Source organism: Sinohyriopsis cumingii, chromosome 11 (assembly GCF_028554795.1).
Source record: "Sinohyriopsis cumingii isolate HCF-2022 chromosome 11, ASM2855479v2, whole genome shotgun sequence".
Classification (NCBI taxonomy): domain Eukaryota; kingdom Metazoa; phylum Mollusca; class Bivalvia; order Unionida; family Unionidae; genus Sinohyriopsis; species Sinohyriopsis cumingii.
The window spans coordinates 51597975-51617431 of NC_142971.1; the positions used below are offsets into that span (position 1 = coordinate 51597975).

General features: G+C 36.0%; 1 protein-coding gene across 1 annotated transcript in view; it reads right to left on the minus strand.

The window, feature by feature from the left end:
- Positions 1-12743, minus strand: part of LOC149788447 (HMG box-containing protein 1-like) — a 72996-nt gene extending 60253 nt beyond the window's left edge. Inside the window, exon 1 of the mRNA XM_089975718.1 lies at positions 12711-12743. Within this exon, the coding sequence (XP_089831844.1) occupies positions 12711-12725 (15 nt within the window). The 5' untranslated portion in view covers positions 12726-12743. The remainder of the gene's footprint in view (positions 1-12710) is intronic.
- Positions 12744-19457: the final 6714 nt, after the last annotated feature.

Genomic DNA, 19457 nt, shown 5'->3' on the forward strand with positions numbered 1-19457 from the left:
AATTGAGAGATCTTAAAATTCTATGAGAATAAACTGGCTTGAAACTCATTGATTTGTTAAGTAAGTTTCTGAAATTTTTTAAAAGGACTCAATCAGCAAATCAAGAATAATGTGTATATTAAAAAAAATAAAGATTTGACAGCTAGTGAATATCTTGCAGTTAGATACTGTACATTTAAAGTCTAATAATCATGTCAGAAACACAAACCTGATTATCATGGAATCGTGCCAAACAAATCTGGATCAGTCAAAATTTCAATTACAGCAGCTACTGTGTAGTCAGATAGCCCAAGACAAAGTGGAAAAAAGGATACTTCACAGATTATTAATATGGAAGTCTATTCTTTTGCAGGAATATTAGGGTTTATACATTGGTTCAAAAACAATATGAGTTTGCAAAAATGTTTGTATTATATCTTGTGAAAATATTTAAAAGTACTTTGTCATTTCTGTGTTGCAAGCCACCCAAACTACATTGTCCAAATAAATTTTTACTCTGATAATTTTTGTGTGGTTATGTTTGCCAGTAACTAGAATCCCAGTCCTGAAAACTGTCTTATTTATTAAAATCTAAAGGGATGAGTCAGATGCGCACAAATTTCTCAAAGAAAAGTCAAACAGAATGATTTTTACCTTGATTTATCCTTCTTTTATGGACATCAAATCAAAAGAGCAAAACCCTAAAATGTAATGATTCATGTATGATATATATATATATATATATATATATATATATATATATATATATATATATATATATATATATATAACATAATTCAGCCTCCCAAGTCCTAAAACTTAATTCAGAAATTGAACTTGGACTTAAAATGCCTTTTTCCAGTGGCCAGCAAGGCGAGCTTACATAAAAATCAACTGACCATGAAGAAAAAATAAGAGGGTCTTCCATCAAATAGAAATAATGACTTTTGAAAACTATGTAAATTGTAAATCCGTAGGTAGGTAGGTACACACACACACACACACACACACACACACACACATATATATATATATATATATATATATATATATATATATATATATATATATATATATATATGTGGCAAGAACGCCGGCTCAACTCCTTCCGTATACGGTGCCTAAAACGCATCCTGAAAATCAGCTGGCAAGACCGTGTTCCACACAGCGAGATCCTGCAGCGTGCAAGTACCCCCAGCATGTACTCCCTGCTAATTAAACGCCGCCTTCGATGGCTGGGTCACGTCCGACGCATGGAGGATGGAAGGCTGCCAAAGGACATCTTATATGGACAGCTGGCCACTGGCATGAGAAGAGTCGGACGCCCCTCACTCCGTTTCAAAGATGTGTGCAAGAGGGACATGAAGGCATGCAACATTTCACCCAATGGCTGGGAAGAGCTGGCTGAGGACCGAGGCACCTGGAGACTGATGGTAAACAATGGCATATCAGTCACTGATGCGAGGAGAGGCCAGTTGGCGACAGAGAAACGTAAGAGAAAGAAGAACGCAACAACAACCACAGTAACGCAGACTTCCCAGTATTTCTGCACCAACTGCAGTAGGGACTGTCACTCACGTATAGGCCTGCACAGCCACAGCAGACGTTGCCAACAGAGACAGACAACACCCCAAGGGCGCTATTCGCATGGTCTTTCGAGACCGAGTCGCCAATGATGATGATGATGATGATGATATATATAATACACACACACACACCAGTCAATCTCCTCAAAACCTGAGTATGGTACAATGGAATCCCCAAGACTAAAAATGATATTTAGTCCTGAATTTTTCTTTTTTAGTACATCATTTTCCCCCAGTAAATCAAAGCTTCTCAACTTTGCATACTAAAATATAATTCAATCACAAATTTCAATTTTCCCTTCAAAATACACCATAAAACCAAAACTCAATTCAAATGTGGAAATATATTTTAGCTGCTAAATGTATATATATATATATATATATATATATATATATATATATATATATATATATATATATATATGGATTGGCATTAGGGCAAATAATGTTCCCTACATGTATCTTTGTTACATTAATTTGTATAGGTATGCACTGGGTTACAAATGGTTCTACCGTAACGCATACACACATTGTTTTGTAGTGTATGTTTGAATCCAACACTAAAGTGTATGATATGTTGCTGATCATAAATATTGGGATTCTCACCTCTCAAACGATTATAGCAAATCATTACACTTCTCAAGGTTTACTTTATTTTATTGTGTGTGTGTGTTTATTTGAATACTGAAGTCAGTACCAATCTAGAGAGAGTTCTAGGAGGACATTTTCCTGGTATGTATCAATCACTGATATTTTTTGTAATCAAGATGTACTGGTAATGTTTTTAAATCTTTATGAGGTACTTTACACCACTTTCCCTATTGTTCACAAAACACGGTGCATTTCTAGCATGATGAAATTATACTTTTATAGTGAAAATGGATATCACAAACATAGAAAATGGATAGCACAAACATAGAAATACTATCTGCCAACCATTGGGGACTTGAAGATTTTGAAAAATGAAAGGATGTTTTTGATTGTCTTAGAAAAAAAGTCAGTGCAATATATATTGCTTACAAGATGTACATTTTACAGAGAATAAAGTTTCAAATATTAGAACACAATGCGGTTATGTATGTATTGTAAATTGTTACAGGTCCAACTCTCTAGTTTGTGTTCTATTCAATAACAACTATGGAGTATGATATAAAAGAATGCAAAAAGGACATTGATGGTACTTTGATTGCATTAGATATTCAAATTGGTGAAAGGAATTTCACTTTAATTAATGTCAATGGGCCAAATAATGATCACCCAGAATTTTACAATAATATAAATGATATTATAAATGAATAGGAAAATGAGTATGTTATTACATGTGGGGACTTAGACTTGGTTCAAGATCCAGAATTAGATTCATATAATTATAGAAATGTAAACAATCCTAATGTTACAAAATGCGATATTACATATAAAAAAAACTTTTGGTCTTGTGGATCCATTTAGAGTAGTAAATGCAGGATTAAAGAGATATACATGGAGAAGAAAAAGTCAGCTAAAACAAGCAAGACTGGATTTCTTTCTTGTGTCAGAACCTCTCATGCTAAATGTAGGAAAAGTGACAATTGAACCAAGTTATAGGTCTGATCACTCCATAGTAGCACTGCATTTGAATTCGGATAGTTTCATCAGAGGTAAAGGTGTGTGGAAGTTTAATAACAGTTTACTGATTGATAAAAACCATACTCACAGATGAAATAAAAAGTTGCATAAAAAGAATAAAATTACAATATGCTGCAATTGATTACGGTGGAAATACAGCATTGACAATGTACCGAATTCAGATCTAAGACTCAATGTATCAAATTCATTATTTATAGATACAATGCTGATGGAAATCTGTGGAAAAACTACGTATTTCATATGCTTTCTACAGAAAGAAATATAAATTAAAACAGGAAATAAAACTTGTGCAAAAAATAAAGTCCACATAGAATGGTTCCAAAGGATCTTATGGTTCATAAATATAGGAGTCTAAAAAGAAAGAGCTTGAAAGTTTGGGAAAAGAAAAGCTTAGACAAAGTATAATGATCCAGAGCTAAATGGATAGAAGATAGAAGAGCCAGTGAGAAACCAACCAGATACTTTTGCCACCTAGAAAACAGAAACTGTGTGAATAGAACAATCACAAAATTAATTACCGATAAAAATGAAATTATTAGTGGTCAATTTGATATTCTAGGGAAAGTAAGAGTAGTATAATAACCTGTATAATGAGGAAAAAGAGGAAGAGGATATGGACTTAAAAGACCTTCTCAAAAACTATCAAATTCCAAGATGTAACCAAGAGCAATCTCTAAGATTAGAAGGCAGAGTTACGCAAACGGAAGTAATGGGTTGCTTACAAAGCATGAAAAATAGCAAAAGCCTGGTATCCGATGGTTTCACAGCTGAATTGTTTAAAGTTGTTTGGATTGACATTGGGAAATTTGTAGTTTGAACAATCAATGACGCATACGAAACTGGATCATTTACAACTGTTTTGAGACAAGGATTTATAACTTGCATACCCAAAGCAGATAAACCAATGCAGTGCCTGAGGAATTGGCATCCAATTTCTCCACTTACTGTATTAGTATCTGGATGTATTGCCAAAAGAATTAAGTCAGTACTGAATGAAATAATATCTGAGGATCAAACTGGTTTTGTAAAAGGTAGATACATGTATATGATAGAAGTAGGAAGCAAGAAGTACAGTGCAGAAACATTTCATCACATTACAGAAGAGTTACAAATTCTGGATGTATTACTATTAATTAATTTTGAAAAAGCATTTGATTCTATTTCATGGAAATCTATTCATAATGTTCTTAATTTTTTAAATTTTGGACCAAGTATAAGTCACTGGGCTAAAACATTTTATTGCAATATCTCATCAGCAGTTTTACAAAATCTCTTTCTTTCCGAAGTTTTCAACATTTCCAGAGGTTGTTGGCAGGGTTATCCAGTATACCCATATCCCTTCTTATTATGTGCAGAAATATTGTCTTTACAATTAAAGATTAATTTAAAAAAATAAAAGGTATCAAGTTAAGGGAAACATAATATTTACTGTCACAGTTTGCAGATGACACTACCTTAGTTCTTGATGGTTCTTTTGAATCCTTGGAATCCTCAGTTGAAGTACTGAGCTTCTTTGCATGGATGTCAGGACTGAAACTGAACATTGCCAAAACAAAAGCAGTTTGGATAGGAAGCAAGAAGTACAGTGCAGAAACATTTCATCACAGGTTTAAGTTACAGTGGGTGACTGAATTTACATCACTGGGCATAAAGGTTTTGGTGGATTTGGATAAAATGGTAAAAATAATTTTGAAATTAAAACAGAAATGATTAAAACTTAAAACATTGGGAAAAGCGATCCTTAACACCAATTGGTAAACTAACAGTTGTGAAAACCTTAATTATTCCAAAGCTTTATCATTTGTTCATCTCATTACCAAATCCTCCTCAAAATTTTATCAGAAATCAAAAGTGAATAAAGTTAAAAGTGATGTTATGATTCAAATTTTTTCTAAAGGTGGCTTGGCCATGACAAATATTGATAAATTTATATTAGCTCTGAAAATAACATGGATTCGTAGAATTCTTCTACCTCACAGAGAATTGGACAACTTATCTGCATTATGAAATGTGTGAGATTAGAAACCAGTTCCTACTAGGGGACAAAAATGTGATGCGTTTATCCAAGAAGACAACAAATGCTTTATGGTGTGATGTTTTAATGGTATGGAAGCTGTTGCTCGAAAAAAAGATACCCCAGACAGGAGAAGATGTTATGAAAACAAGTTTATGGATGAACTCCCTTAAACATTTAGGTACCCATTTTCTGTAGGAAATGTTTGAACATAATCTATGTTGGTGATATCTTAAAAGATCAGGGAACTATGATCGACTTTGAAAGCTTTAAAGCTAGATATGGTCTGAATACGAATTTCCTTGTCTTTCAAGAGATAATTCAGTATGTAAAGTCCTTATGTAAAAAGTTACGTTAGGTAAATTCACCCTGGTGAGACCATTTATCCCTATCCATTTAGAAACGTGTTTCATAACAATAAAGAATGCTAAGACTATTACAATTTACTTTTAAAGAAGGTGTTAAACCAACTAATGAAAATAAATGGATGAAATGTTCAATCTGAATATGGATATATGGCCTGACATGTACATATTTACTCAAGTTTTTAAAATAACAAGAAACTCAAAATTACAATGTTTTAAGTTTGTGTTACTCAGAATTTTGCCAATGAATTCATTTCTTATAAAAATAAAATTATCCTGTACTGATAAATGTACTTTTTGTAAAAATGTCCCTGAAACAATACTGTATTTGTTTTGGAAATGTGATAATCAAGCTATGGAATGAAGTGATCCTTTCGATTTAGAATACAGTGAATAAAGATACTGTGCCATGTGCAAACAATGTTATACTGGGAGATACAAGTACAGATGGAATATATGAACAACCTTTTTATTTTTGCTTTCTTTTAGCCAAATATTTTATCTATATATGTAAAAGTGAAAGGAGATATGCCTATTATTGGATGGTTTGACATTTTTCTGAAAGATCACTTTAATCTGGAAAATAATAATGCAATAAGCTCGGAAAGGAAAGAAGCATTATATTGATTTGGAAACAGTGGGAACCATTATTCCACAGTAACTAGAATGATGTTGAGCTCAAAGACATGTTAAGTAGCATCATGTGTACAGTGTGTCACCTAGATACTGCATATTTATAATTGTCAAATAAGAGATTGTGTCATACATGAATGCTTTCACATGTGTGTATGTTTTTTTGTTGTTTCTTTTTCTCCTACACTATATTTATTATCCCTAAGCTGTATCAGTTGTAAGGTGATCCTGGGATGGTTCCCCGACCCAATGGTCAACCTATTCTGGGGACAATAAAAAAAAAAACACACAAAAAAACATTTTAGCTGCTAAATTTCTGACACAGACTGAACAGACTAATTACAGTTAGCAAATACTGTGGTGGGTTGATCTGTGAGTCCAAACCCAGAAAATGTCCCAAAGGCATGCAAAATGAACACAATACCTGACACACTCACTGGCACAGATTAGGTATAACAATAGGCAAACCTGAAATCGTTGCACCATATAAAAGAGCTGGCTTTTAAGGCAAATTATTAGTAATTAAAAGGTAAGCCAGTTTAAAAGACCATGTTTAATTTGCCTATTATCTAATTGTGATTGATGCTATTCATTTGTATACACGATCAACAGAACATTGCCATCTTGTTTTTTTATATTTTAATGTCAGGGCTTTTTTTAGGTGTACATGTCGCCTCACCTTTGATACTTTACTGATGGAGACAGGCAAAAAGCAGTATTCTAGAAGTCAGATTCTCTCAATGAATGACAAACCCTGAAGTTTTAGATCTTTTCAAGAGATTAAAAACCTTCAAGACTGCTATGGATGAGCATCATTTTGACTATGACACAAAAAATAGTCGATAGCGCAAGCCACGTTAGTTAAAAAAAGATGTAAAAACAAAAAACAAGGAAAACGATCCATGCCTTCTTCAAGCCAGACTCTTGAACTGTAAACATTATGAATTATAATGTATCTCAACATCATGGATTATCATTCATAATTCTAATAGACTAATTGAATAGAAGTTATAAAATTATCTCATTCCTCAGATGTTTCTTGCGATGAAGACTTTGTTTCTATGTGACAAATTGGTTTATTCGTGTGACAGGAGGTGATTCTTGGAGAGAACATATATGTTCAGCAAATTCTTCATTAAATACATGTAATTAAAAAAAAGATAGCTTTCTTAATTGTGTGCACTCCTATAAAAACAGTCATTGATGCTCTTACATACTCAACTCCTACCCCTATCTCTCTCTCTTCATATAAGTGCTTAGAAAAACACTTTTTTCACATCTGCAAAACCTCAGTAAATCAAACCTTCTCAAAAACCAAACTATATGGGACCCCAAGTGTCTTTAGTTTTGAGAGAGACGGGGGACAGAGAAAGAGAAGGAGGGGGGAGAAAGAGAATGTGTGTGCATGCATGTGTTAAAGAATTTCGAGCACAAAAAGTGAAATACCTCATAAATGAGGATGAAAAGAAAAAACTTTTCCACGGTAATTCTCAACGTCTTGAAAATGAAATTGCTGACAATGCTTTTTTGCTCTGTAATTGTAATGGGTTTTAAAAGTAGCTACATATTATCAGATCCTTAAGACATGAATTGTCATCTTTTTTTGAAACAATGGTAACAGATAATAAAGGTCAAAAGTCAATGTCAAGAACATTAGAGAATATCAATAAGTAAAGAATTACATATAATTTAGTTTTTAATCAACAATATGCATGACTAAGTACCTTTAAAACTGGATAGAAAAGTTTGAAAAATTCCTACCTGCCCAGAATGTAGATACACATATTTCACAAAAATAAATATTTATTGCATTTTTCATCAACATTTTAGGAATTAAATAAAACTGTATTAAACCAGTTGCATTTTTAACTTGCCCGTGTCAAACCTTCTTCCAGTCCAGAGACACAGATCTGATGGCGCATAATGCACTCGCAGATCTGGGTCTATGTTGTTTGGTCTACTGATTATGGTACTCCTTTACAAGCCGCAGAGAGACAGAGCATAATGCACTCGCAGATCTGGGTCTGTGCAGTTTGCATTTGGACTTATAAGTTAGTATATATGGGGTATAGTAAGTATTGAAAATAAAATATGGTTAGTATCTACTACGGTAATACAACACATTTTCTTTGTTCACAGTTCAAACATTCTTTAAAATATAATGATATAATTGTAGAAAAAAACAAAAAATTAAAGGTCAGTGATTGGTGATAAACACATTCTATACAAGAACTGGCAAATTTCTATATGACTGTTTTTAAACAATGTTGGATGCTGGCTTCCTGTGCTATTCATGCAAGTAATCTCAGAAATACTGTACATATTTCATTATTTCTAGTGGTTAGCGTGTCTGCCTCGGATGCGGGAGGTGGTGGGTTCAATCCCCGGTCGACTCATACCAAAGACTTACAAAAATGGCACTAACAGCTGCCTTGCTTGGCACTCAGCATTAAGGGGTTAGTGTTAGGACTGGTCGGCCTGGTGTCAGGATAATGTGACTGGGTGGGACATCATGCTACATGTCTGTGGCATGATGCCCCAGTACTAGACATCACTATAAACTGTCACACTGCAGACATTGTAGCAATATGACTGAAAAATTGTTAAAGCTACGTTAAAAAAATCCAAATCCAAAATCCGAAGGTAATGAATTCTGGCTTTTGTGTGTGTGCCCAAAAATATTTTTCGACACATTCATAGTCCTTCAAATGACGGATGTAGAAAAGTTACCATGAAAGCAGAGGAGTTTTACAACTGCTGATAATCAAAGATACCATACATACTTGCTTATAAGTCAACTAAACCAACAAACAACAACATATCCTGATCTGCCGAAACAAAATGTACCTGCAGATCAGGGTTTATGTTGTTTATCCTACTGATTACTCATAACAAGGTGCACAAAACCAGACTTGCCAGTGCATTTTGCGATGACAGATCTGGGTCTGTGCAGTTTGCAGCTGAACTTGTCTCATTAGCAAATACAGATGGTAATACAATATTGTACTGACTGAAAGCAAGCCTCAGGGACTATGCCTCATGTATGTGTACTAAAGACACTGTTGTAATATTCTGGCTGAACAGCCTACCAACTCTGCTATTGAATATTAATTGTCATAGTCTGTAAGAAAGCCTTTAATATCAAAACAAGAATAAATGTAATAAAAAAAAGGGTTAGAGGATAAAATTTACACTATAATAGGTACAAATTCCACTCTTGAGCCCATCTCATAAAATTAAAATTACTTGTAAACGATCCTTCATGGTTGCTAATTACATTTGTTTTGTTTTTGTTGCTTTTAACTGTGTTTTCAACACATTACTGGCTATGCTATGCAGAGGAAAAATGAGTTTCCCCAAGTACCCACCAAGGCAGACAACCTGTACTGGCCTGGGCTTCTACTATTAAATCCACAATCCTTGGATTAGATGTCCAATGCGCTACCAATAGAACTATGGCAGCAAAATCTCATCACCACTGTTAATTATATCCCCATTGTAACTTTCCTCAGTTATTTGACTTAGTAGTAACTAAGGCCATGGGAATACAGCTTGAAAAAATCCATGTTTGGTGCAAAATAATGCAATTTTCTAAGATTTCTTTAAGGAAGAAAATACATTAACTAGTGGAGTAAGTAACGGACAAGTAAAGTTAAAAGGAAAATTGATAACCCCAAGGAAAAAAAGAAATACAGAGCGAACATCGTCTCTGTTACTGGTATTACACCAAAGTCTTATTCACAATATGCTCATAGTGCAGGAGAAAAAAAGAGGTTGCTCTGATTCAAGAATGAGATAGGATCTGCTAAAATGTTGCATTTGTGAATTGATGAACAGTGGAGATACAGGAAACATACAGACACAGTCAAACTGTTGTCAGTGAAGGGAAAGATATTTAATATCTCAACAATAAGGGAAATAACTATTTTCATTATACTTATTATAAACGTATCAAAATTTATTCAACTCTTTAAAATACTTTATACTTATCAGCTTTTAGGTTAAACGGTCACACCGATTCCCCAAACTAATGAGCCCAGTCAACAAAAAAGAACACTGTTGGGCAAAAACAATTCAATGTAACTAGTCAAATGTTTACATCACTGAAAAAACAAAGACTTTCATTGAAAGACCACTTTCCCTACATTAACCTTGCCAGGTACTAGGTCAAAACTGGAACTGTCACATCCTGGCTATACCACTTTTGACCCCAAAACAAATCAATAAATTAATTAACAAATTTTGCACACATATCATCTGCAAAAAAATTTCAGCTTGAGAAAAACTTTTTAAAAATTAATCATTAAACATAGTCAAGGCAGAAGATACAACAATAACAATATACAACTTGACATGCATCTTTTACATTGCAGGTACACCTGTATAGTGAGAATTTTACACATGTTGTGCATTATCAATTACCAGTGTTAAAGGCACTGAACAGAATATTGAATATTCATGTATTTCATAAAGGGTAGAGAAGGGGTGGGGGGTCCTAAATAGTGACTTATACATTTCTTAAGTTTTCTTTGGTAAGAACAGAAATTTGTCCAACCTATTCTGCATGGAATATAAAACTGAAAATTTGAAAAAAGACCTTTATCAAGTTTCTTTTAATAAAAAAAAGCTTTTACCAATAATTTTGTGAAATTAAAGGAAGCAAATTATTACACACAAATGACAGACTTTTTTCCCCAATTAAAAATCCTGGCTATCCGACCGTACAAAACTAAGAAACAGATAGCTTCAGACAAAACTCAGTGCAACTGCAACATGTAGCTATAAAAAAATGACTAAACAAGACCAATTAAAATGATTCACATGGATATATATATATATATATATATATATATATATATATATATATTGGTCTAGCCTAGCATTATCACATTTGTCTTCATTCTTACTTTTAACAGATCGAAGATGATGCAACAAATGAAAATATGCTAATTCCTCAAATAGAGGTGGTTAGGGTTACAATAGATACACACCTACCATAATCAGATACAAGCCACTATTTTACTTACACTTATTTCTTTAAATGACTGGCAATGCAATAATGAGGGCATGTGAGTGGTTTGATTTTACTCAGCTTTAGACAACATATGATACAGATGTCTTTGCAGAATTGGTGATTCTAAATAAGTAAAAGTGGGGGAACATTCAATATATTTTCTGTGGTAGATCTGTTTTTAAAACTTTGTGATTCAAATAGCTACCGTTCTTTATTTCTACTACCCAGTGGAGGAACTATCTCATCACAGGCCCCACAACAAACTGTACCGACCCGCCCCCCCCCCCCCTTTACTGTCACTTAATTTTTGTCCTGGTTGGACGGGGCCCCCAAGACGGCTGAGCCCCACAGCACGGCTGTACCAGATACCATGACTGTTACGCCACTGCTTCCAGCCAAAAGTGCACTATAGTTACTTGAAATAAAATAAAAGGTGGTGTGCAGGGGTTGATTAAACCCCCAGAATTTCATATGGATCAGTTCTTGCAAAAGCTAGATTATGTCATATACTCACAAGCTCACTGGTTATTTATTTTTTTTAATTATATAAAATCATGGCCAACATTTACGGTTCAATAATGAAATAATGTTGTTGTCAACATTTTCTTTTAATATATAGTATTAACAACAACAAAAAATTGTATCATAATCTACACAAACTTTAACATATAATGTTTGCTTAATCTGGCCATCTTTAGAAAAATTATTTTTTTCTGCGTTCACTTTTGAACTTGTTCTCTAACACTAGCTACCCACTTGCAATTTGTTAGGCCTATGTCACTTTTAGCTTCTTAAGACCCCTGATCTACAACAGATGGGGCAATTTTATCCGACCCAGAGCGTGCTTACCTCAGATGACCTCATCGTTGGTGGGGAGACTCAAAAGATATATACATTTTTAAAAAAACAATTTAATTGGCAACTAGTTTCTCAAAGTTTAAAAATATTAAATACAGACATCGTACGACAAATATTTATCAAGACAACAACGGAAAACTGAATTTTTTTTACTTATTTTGTATTTAAAACGATTAATGGCTTGAGTTGCATATAATCCCTGCGAATAATCCCATTTTGATATCAAAACCATTTGATACAACCCCTTACGATTACAGGCGATGTTTTGAATCCAGACCACGGTTGCAGTCATTATACAATTTTCAAAAACAATGATTGCATGTATGCACCAACAGTATATTTAGCAACGAATTTAGTCGCTATTGGAATGTTAGATGCGTGCTGTCAACGGTGGACATCTGTATCAAAGCCCTAAATTGAAATGCCCTATTCATTACACAAACTTAGCCAAGTTTGCACAGGACAGAAAATGTTTTGAAACTGGGATTATTTATGTAAGCTTATGAATATTTACGGTGACAACTGTTTATCACAATTTCTACGTGCAAGTACACAATTCTAGTTGTACTTTCACATAAATTATAGGATATATTATCGAATTAGTAAAGATTACTCAAGTGTAATAATCTACTTACGCTACCAGACGCCATCCTACGTGAGCAGTGCTCCCACAAATGTTTGTAAGTTTTGATTGGGTGGAGATAGTAAGCCTTGACCTAACTTGTATTCCATTGGTCGATACATAAAATATTTATATTCTCACACTGTCTGCTGTTCTGTTCATTGGTTTTCTTCATACGAAAAATACTACTTTCATCTTTTTTTATCGTATGCAGGTAAGATAATGTCAGGAGATATTACAATTAAAAATTAAGAATTAAAATATGAAATACGTGAGAAGTAAATGATGATGGATACAATTATAAAGAAGCAACGTAGCAACAATCTTGGCGAGATCGTTGAATAACGGATAAATTGATGAACTGGCATGTAAAGGGAAATAACTGCATTTTGGGCTGATACGACAGTGCAATATTTTTGCACATAGCGTTTGTCAGTAGCGAATTAACATTTGATTTGACTGCTCTAAGAATTTATATATTTATATCTTCTATGTTCTATTAATAAATGATAGATAAAAACATGGACTAATAACTTCAAAGAGATTATTTTTTTTTAAAAATGTGACTTATTGTGGACAGGGACAGCGGAGACTGACATTGTATGTCGCGATCAGCGTTATCGATGATATGGTTGATCAGACTAATTGAATACAATCAATAAATGGTAAACAAAAACATTGTTTATTTCAACTGTTTCCTGCGTAGACCTGATCACAGACTAATGTCATAAGAAATGAAAGGGTAGGAACCGTATCGTTGGCGGTCAAATTTGGTTTTTATTACGTATCAAATTTGAAGGCAGTTTTTCTAAAAGCACCTTTATATTCCCAAACACATTTTAATCTGATCTTTATTATCAATCATGCACATTCAATGATGTATACAACAAAAAAAGAACATAAGTTATAAAAAATAAATCTCCAAACATAATTTCCTTTGATCGATAGGGTGCTGCTTGTTTATGGGAATAACTTAAGAAATTGTTTTTAAAGTTTACGCTAATTGTGAGCAGGCGTAAAGTGTACAGCAAAAACTACACTCCATGTCGCGGAACTGAATAAATCCGATCCAGATAGTACGGTTTTATATTAATTTTGTACAGAGGTTTATTTAAGAAACCATGACGCTTTAAGCTGAACATATTTAAAATCTTCCAATTTGTTCTAATTGTTGAGGATACACAAAACTCCACCAATGTTTTGTCCCGGACTATGAAGAAAACTGAATGCGGTTATGTATCTAGTTAATACTTTTCCTTAACGCTTGTCGTCATTTCTTTTACTATACGTTACAGGGTGAAACTGAGATAAATTAAAAGTTTGAATTTTGGTATTGCATATAGATGCGATTACATGTTCAGCTGTTGTGTTTTTTTTTTTCATAATAAAGGTTCCTGTGTCATGGAGGTCTCAGCTCCTAACTGGATGTAGGTTCATGTGTCATGGAGGTCTCAGCTCCTAATTGGATGTTTCTTGTCTGTGGGGTAACATTTTTTAATGCAGGTCTGGGTACGTTAGTACAATCTAGTCAGCTGCCAATTTGTCAGAGTAGAATTTTGCAATGGAATTTCAAACTAAGTCGTTATCTCACATACTCTAGAAACGTTATTTTGTAATCAGCTGTATAATTTGATATCGTATTAACATAATGTTGTGTTCAATATACTTGTCACCTGTATTGGCCTACTTCAACAAAACATTTTCAAGCGTTATTCTTTGTGAGATTATTTCTATCCTTCTTACTGTCATCGATCTGAATTTTGCAAATATTAATTTAATCTTTTGGCTCACGCAAATTCTACCTATATTTCTTTTTGTTCTTTCCTCCACATATTATAAAAAAAAAAAAAAAAAAAATTGAATAATTTTAGCCTGATGTGCGACACGGAAGAACGGCATGAACATCAGTACTAAACACACATCAGTACTAAACACAGGATCAACCATTAAGATAAAATATTTACTAAAAACTACATTTTTATTTAAATTTTAAGATTGTAAAGAGTAATAGGGTCAATGAATTTGAAGTTTTAGCTTGTCGTTATCAACATAGACATCGACAAACAAACAAACCCGTACGTTCACTAAAACCTGCGAACATAAATGACATTGGCTGAGTAGTATCCCTATTTTCTAGTAATGTGGGTGGCCCAGAAAAGGGCGTTAGTAGTGAAGGGGGGCACTTTACCGTCAATGGGAATTAGCATTAAAAACACCCCTGGGCAAGATTACCGTCAAGGGAAATTTAACATGGAGAAAAATCGTGGGTCAGATTACCGTCAAGGGAAATTAACATGGAGAAAAAAAAAATCGTGGGGCAGTTTAGCGTCAAAGGAAATTAAACAGGGTGGGCCTTTATAGCGTCAAGGGGAATTAAACATGGGATTTTTTTTTTTTAATTTTTTTTTTAAAAGGGGTAGGCAATTGAAAGGCTATCTCTTTTCGAGAAATATGGCTGGCCCTGAAAAGGGCCTTTGGGTTTATGTTAATGTATTCATTAACATAAAGGGCACCGTATTGGTCTTCTTCTTGTCCTTAGGCTGCGTCTCACTGTTGGTCCGTAAACCAGCACTCTTTTCAGGCATCCTTGTCTTTCAACGTAGATCCTACGTATCCACAGGCTGGTGTTTGTCCTGTGGACAACGGTCCACTTGGATCGGACATACATGAGCAAGTCTGTCCGAAACATCATGGAAGACACAAGGGTGGATGACTCAACTGTGGTCCACATTTTGAAGCGACGAGAACAGGTGAATCAATGCAGTGAACTGCGCTTATTTATAGGCAGAGGTAGGATTGAAACGGATTGAGTTCATTCACCAATCCGAACACGCGTTACAAAATTCAGTCAGCCCGCATCCAATCCGAAGAGAGCAGTCTGTGACGTCTGTTGGTCTATATAGATTCGCTAGCGCTTGTGTGCAGTCAATCTATGCGACAGTGATTCAACATGACGGAAACTCAGAAAACGATCCATTGGGCTGCACCAACAGGGGAGACTGCCCAAGGGAACCCGGACTTACTTTCAGAAGAGGTGAATTGGGATTTTGTGGATTTTCTCTCCTCGCAAGAATTTGTTCCGGAACCTGCGTTACCTTCTTCATTACCGCAAGTGGAGAATTTTAGACAGAGACAGAAAGAAGAATTGGAGAAATTTATACAACGACAAAAGGAAGCGGAACAAGCATTTTTCCTACAGCAAGAAGAAGAGGTAAGAAAAAAACAACAGCAGCAACAGCAAGAAGAAGTAGCAGCAAAGAAACAAGAGGGTGAAAATCAAACGGTCACGGTACTGTTGGACATTTTAGCGGAGTTAAGAAGTCTGAAACAAATGTATCAGACTTCTTTATTACGACCGAAGAGAATACGACCTTCCCGAGCTAAACACGTCAACCCTGTGACTAAGCCTACCGTACCACCCTTAGTGATTTCAACCCAATCATTATCATCATCAACATTACGCAGTCCAGAAGTAGGCCTTGGCCGTGGCAAAGGCTTAAGGCAGTTAAAGTTGATTGCTTAAACTCACCCCTTCACCATGAAGAAAAAGGCCCTTTTCAGGGCCACCCACATTTCTCGAAAAGAAATACAATTTCAATTTGCCAATAACTCAAAAAAAAAAAAAAAACCACCCATTTTACCCTTATACTACGTGTCTGTGTATGAGTGTACGTTCTTATTTTAAAATCAAAACTCAAAGACACTTACCTTATATCATTAATTTATTCTTTTATCCATTTTTTACAATCCAATTCACAATTCACAACACAACACTTTAATAAAAAGTTCATTGACTTCTTCTTTCTCCTTGTTTAGTCTCTCTGTTTTTTAATTTCTTCGCCGTCTTTTCCTCATTTTCTTCCCTTCTTCTTTTCTTCTTCTCCTGTTTCTTTGCCTCTTGTAAATAGAATTGTCTTCTTTCTTCCTCTTCTTCCTCTGAAGAATCCCTCTCTTCTTCCGAAGAATCCCTCTCTTCTTTTGAAGAATCTCTCTTTTCTTCTGACTCCTCTTGTTTCTTTTTTGGGCAATCTGGAGACCAATGTCCTTTTTCTTTACAATAATAACAGGTATCTTGACTTTTGTCTTTTTTAGCCCCTCTTTTTGTTCTTTTTTGACGGTCTGGACACTCTGAAGACCAATGCCCTTTCTTCTGACAGATATAGCAAGTATCTTGACTTTTATCTCTAAAGGAAGGAGAGTAGTCCGTACGCTGGTCTGAAGAGAATTTTCTAATGACCCCTCGCAAGGCTCTGACGAAACGTTCCATCTGGTTAGTCTCTTCCATCGTTGTGCTCGGCTTGAGAGTGAAATGAATAGTGAAAGAACAAGACACACACCCTTTTATATACGCTGGTCTGCTATGACTATAAAGTAGCTCATGGTGTTTGAACTTGAGTCATTTGACTTTTTGCTTTCAAGATGAAACGATCTAATTCATTCGAGAAGAAAGAAGAAGAAAGTAAGAGGCAGAAACGTGATCTATCGCCTCGTACCAGGGCTGAAATCTTGGCACAAATTCATGCCAGTGATTTTGAAGAGGACATGAGTGAACCAGAATCAGAACCCTCTAAACCAAGTTCACCACCCTTAGTCAACCCTGAAAAGTACTATTCCATTCGAGAGACGGAAAAGCACTCCTCTAGAAAATTTAGAACCACGGCTTACAAATACACGGTGAAGTTTAAAGATTTCAAGGCTGAAGTGCCGTTAGAGAAAGCAGAAGTGTTTATCACTGGGGTGTGGGATTCTTTGCTCACTGCACTCAAGCAACAATGTCAACCCAAAGAAGACGACCGCTTGAGACTTTCCATACAACACGACGGTTTGAAATCCCCTGTTTGGATCGAGTTTAGCACCCCTGCAGAATTGACCGCTTCCAAAGTCATGGACAAGATTCAACACGTGCAACAATCCAATGACCAGTTTGACATCACCGATGGTAAAGCCACACTGGACATGACCCACGTCTCTCCTCCTCAAGGGACTGGACGCAAAAAGATGTTATTGGTGGACGACCTTTGCAACACCAAAAAGAGTCTCGTCCGAATTCGCAACCCTCATGACCAGATGTGTTTAGCCCGTGCCATCGTGGTGGGACGAACCTATGCCAACAAGAACGACACGGCAGAATGGAAAAGAACCTGGAACACTATTCAACAATCGGACCGAGCCAAACAACGAAACGAAGCAGAACTCCTGTTGCAACAAGCTGGCCTGTCCAAAGACACACCCTGTGGCATTCCTGAGATGCAAAAATTGCAAGATGTCCTAGCTCCACGATACACCTTGAAAGTGCACCCTCAAGAAGTGCGCGGACCTCTATTGTTTCGAGGGCAAGACTTTAAGGACGGAAAATACATTCATGTCTATTATCACGATGACCATTTCGATACGATTACCACTATCACTGGATTCCTGGGATACAGTTATTACTGTGAGAAATGTGACCATGGTTATAACAATCGAGAGCAACACAAGCATTGTGGATCGAAATGCACAGGATGTTTGGCCTCTTCACCCTGTCTGAGCGAAGAACCAGTGCCTTGTTCAACTTGTCTGCGCACGTTTGTCAGCCCTACCTGTTACCAACAACATTTGAAGACGCAAGGTTCACAGAAGAAATGCGCTTGTCAACTGCTGAGATTGTGCTCTACGTGTGAACAAGTCATACGTACCAATAATACCAAGGCACACGTATGTTCAGGAAAGAAAAAATGTCACATTTGTCACCACATCGTGGACTTGGAACACCAATGTTACGTGCAAAAATACCAACCCCCACCAGAGAAAGAGGACGGTCACAAGAAGAAAGGCAATTTCATCTTTTTTGATTTCGAATGCATGCAAGAGACCGGCATTCACATTCCTAATTTCTGCGTGGCTCATCGAGCGTGCGAGAAGTGCATTCAAGAACCTATCTTCAGTCATTGCCCTCACTGCAGCAAGATTCCTGGAGGGCGTGAAAAAATCTTTCGGGGGCCGAACACGCTAGCCGATTTTGCCCAATGGGTCTTAGACCCCGTCGACAAGACGTGGAGCCAAGAGGACATCGAACGTTACGGAGATTGTCATTGTCATGCCACGGTGATGGCTCACAATTTCTCTGGATACGATGGACAGTTTCTTTTGAGGTACTATACGGAACAAGGCACCGAGCGTCCTAAAGTGACTTTGAACGGAGCCAAAATCATTTTCATGCAAGTGGGACAAGTACAGTTTAAAGATTCGATGAGCTATTTGGCCATGCCTTTGAGTCGAATGCCTAAAACGTTTGGAATGACAGAAATGGCTAAAGGGTACTTTCCACACTTTTTCAATACGGAAGCCAATCAACACGCCGTTCTACCCCATTTACCTGAGGCTCACTATTACGACCCCGACAACATGCGTACCGAACAACGAGAAGCTTTCTACGCTTGGTACCAGGCTCACGCCTCGGAGCCTTTCGACTTTCAGGAAGAAATGCTAAAGTACTGTCGTTCCGACGTGGACATTTTACGGCGTTGCTGTGGAAAATTTCGAGAACTGTTCATGGAACACGGAGGGGTCGATCCTTTGAAAGAAGCTTGCACCATTGCCAAAGCGTTTTCCTTAGTGTATCGACAACGATTCATGCCTGAAAACACCGTGGCTGTCATCAGCCCTCAAACGACCCACTTTGTCAAACGTCAATACTCGGTCAAAGCCCTACGTTGGTTACATTACTTGTGCGACAAGGAAGACAAGTGGATTCAGCATGCCCGCAACGGAGGGGGCGAAA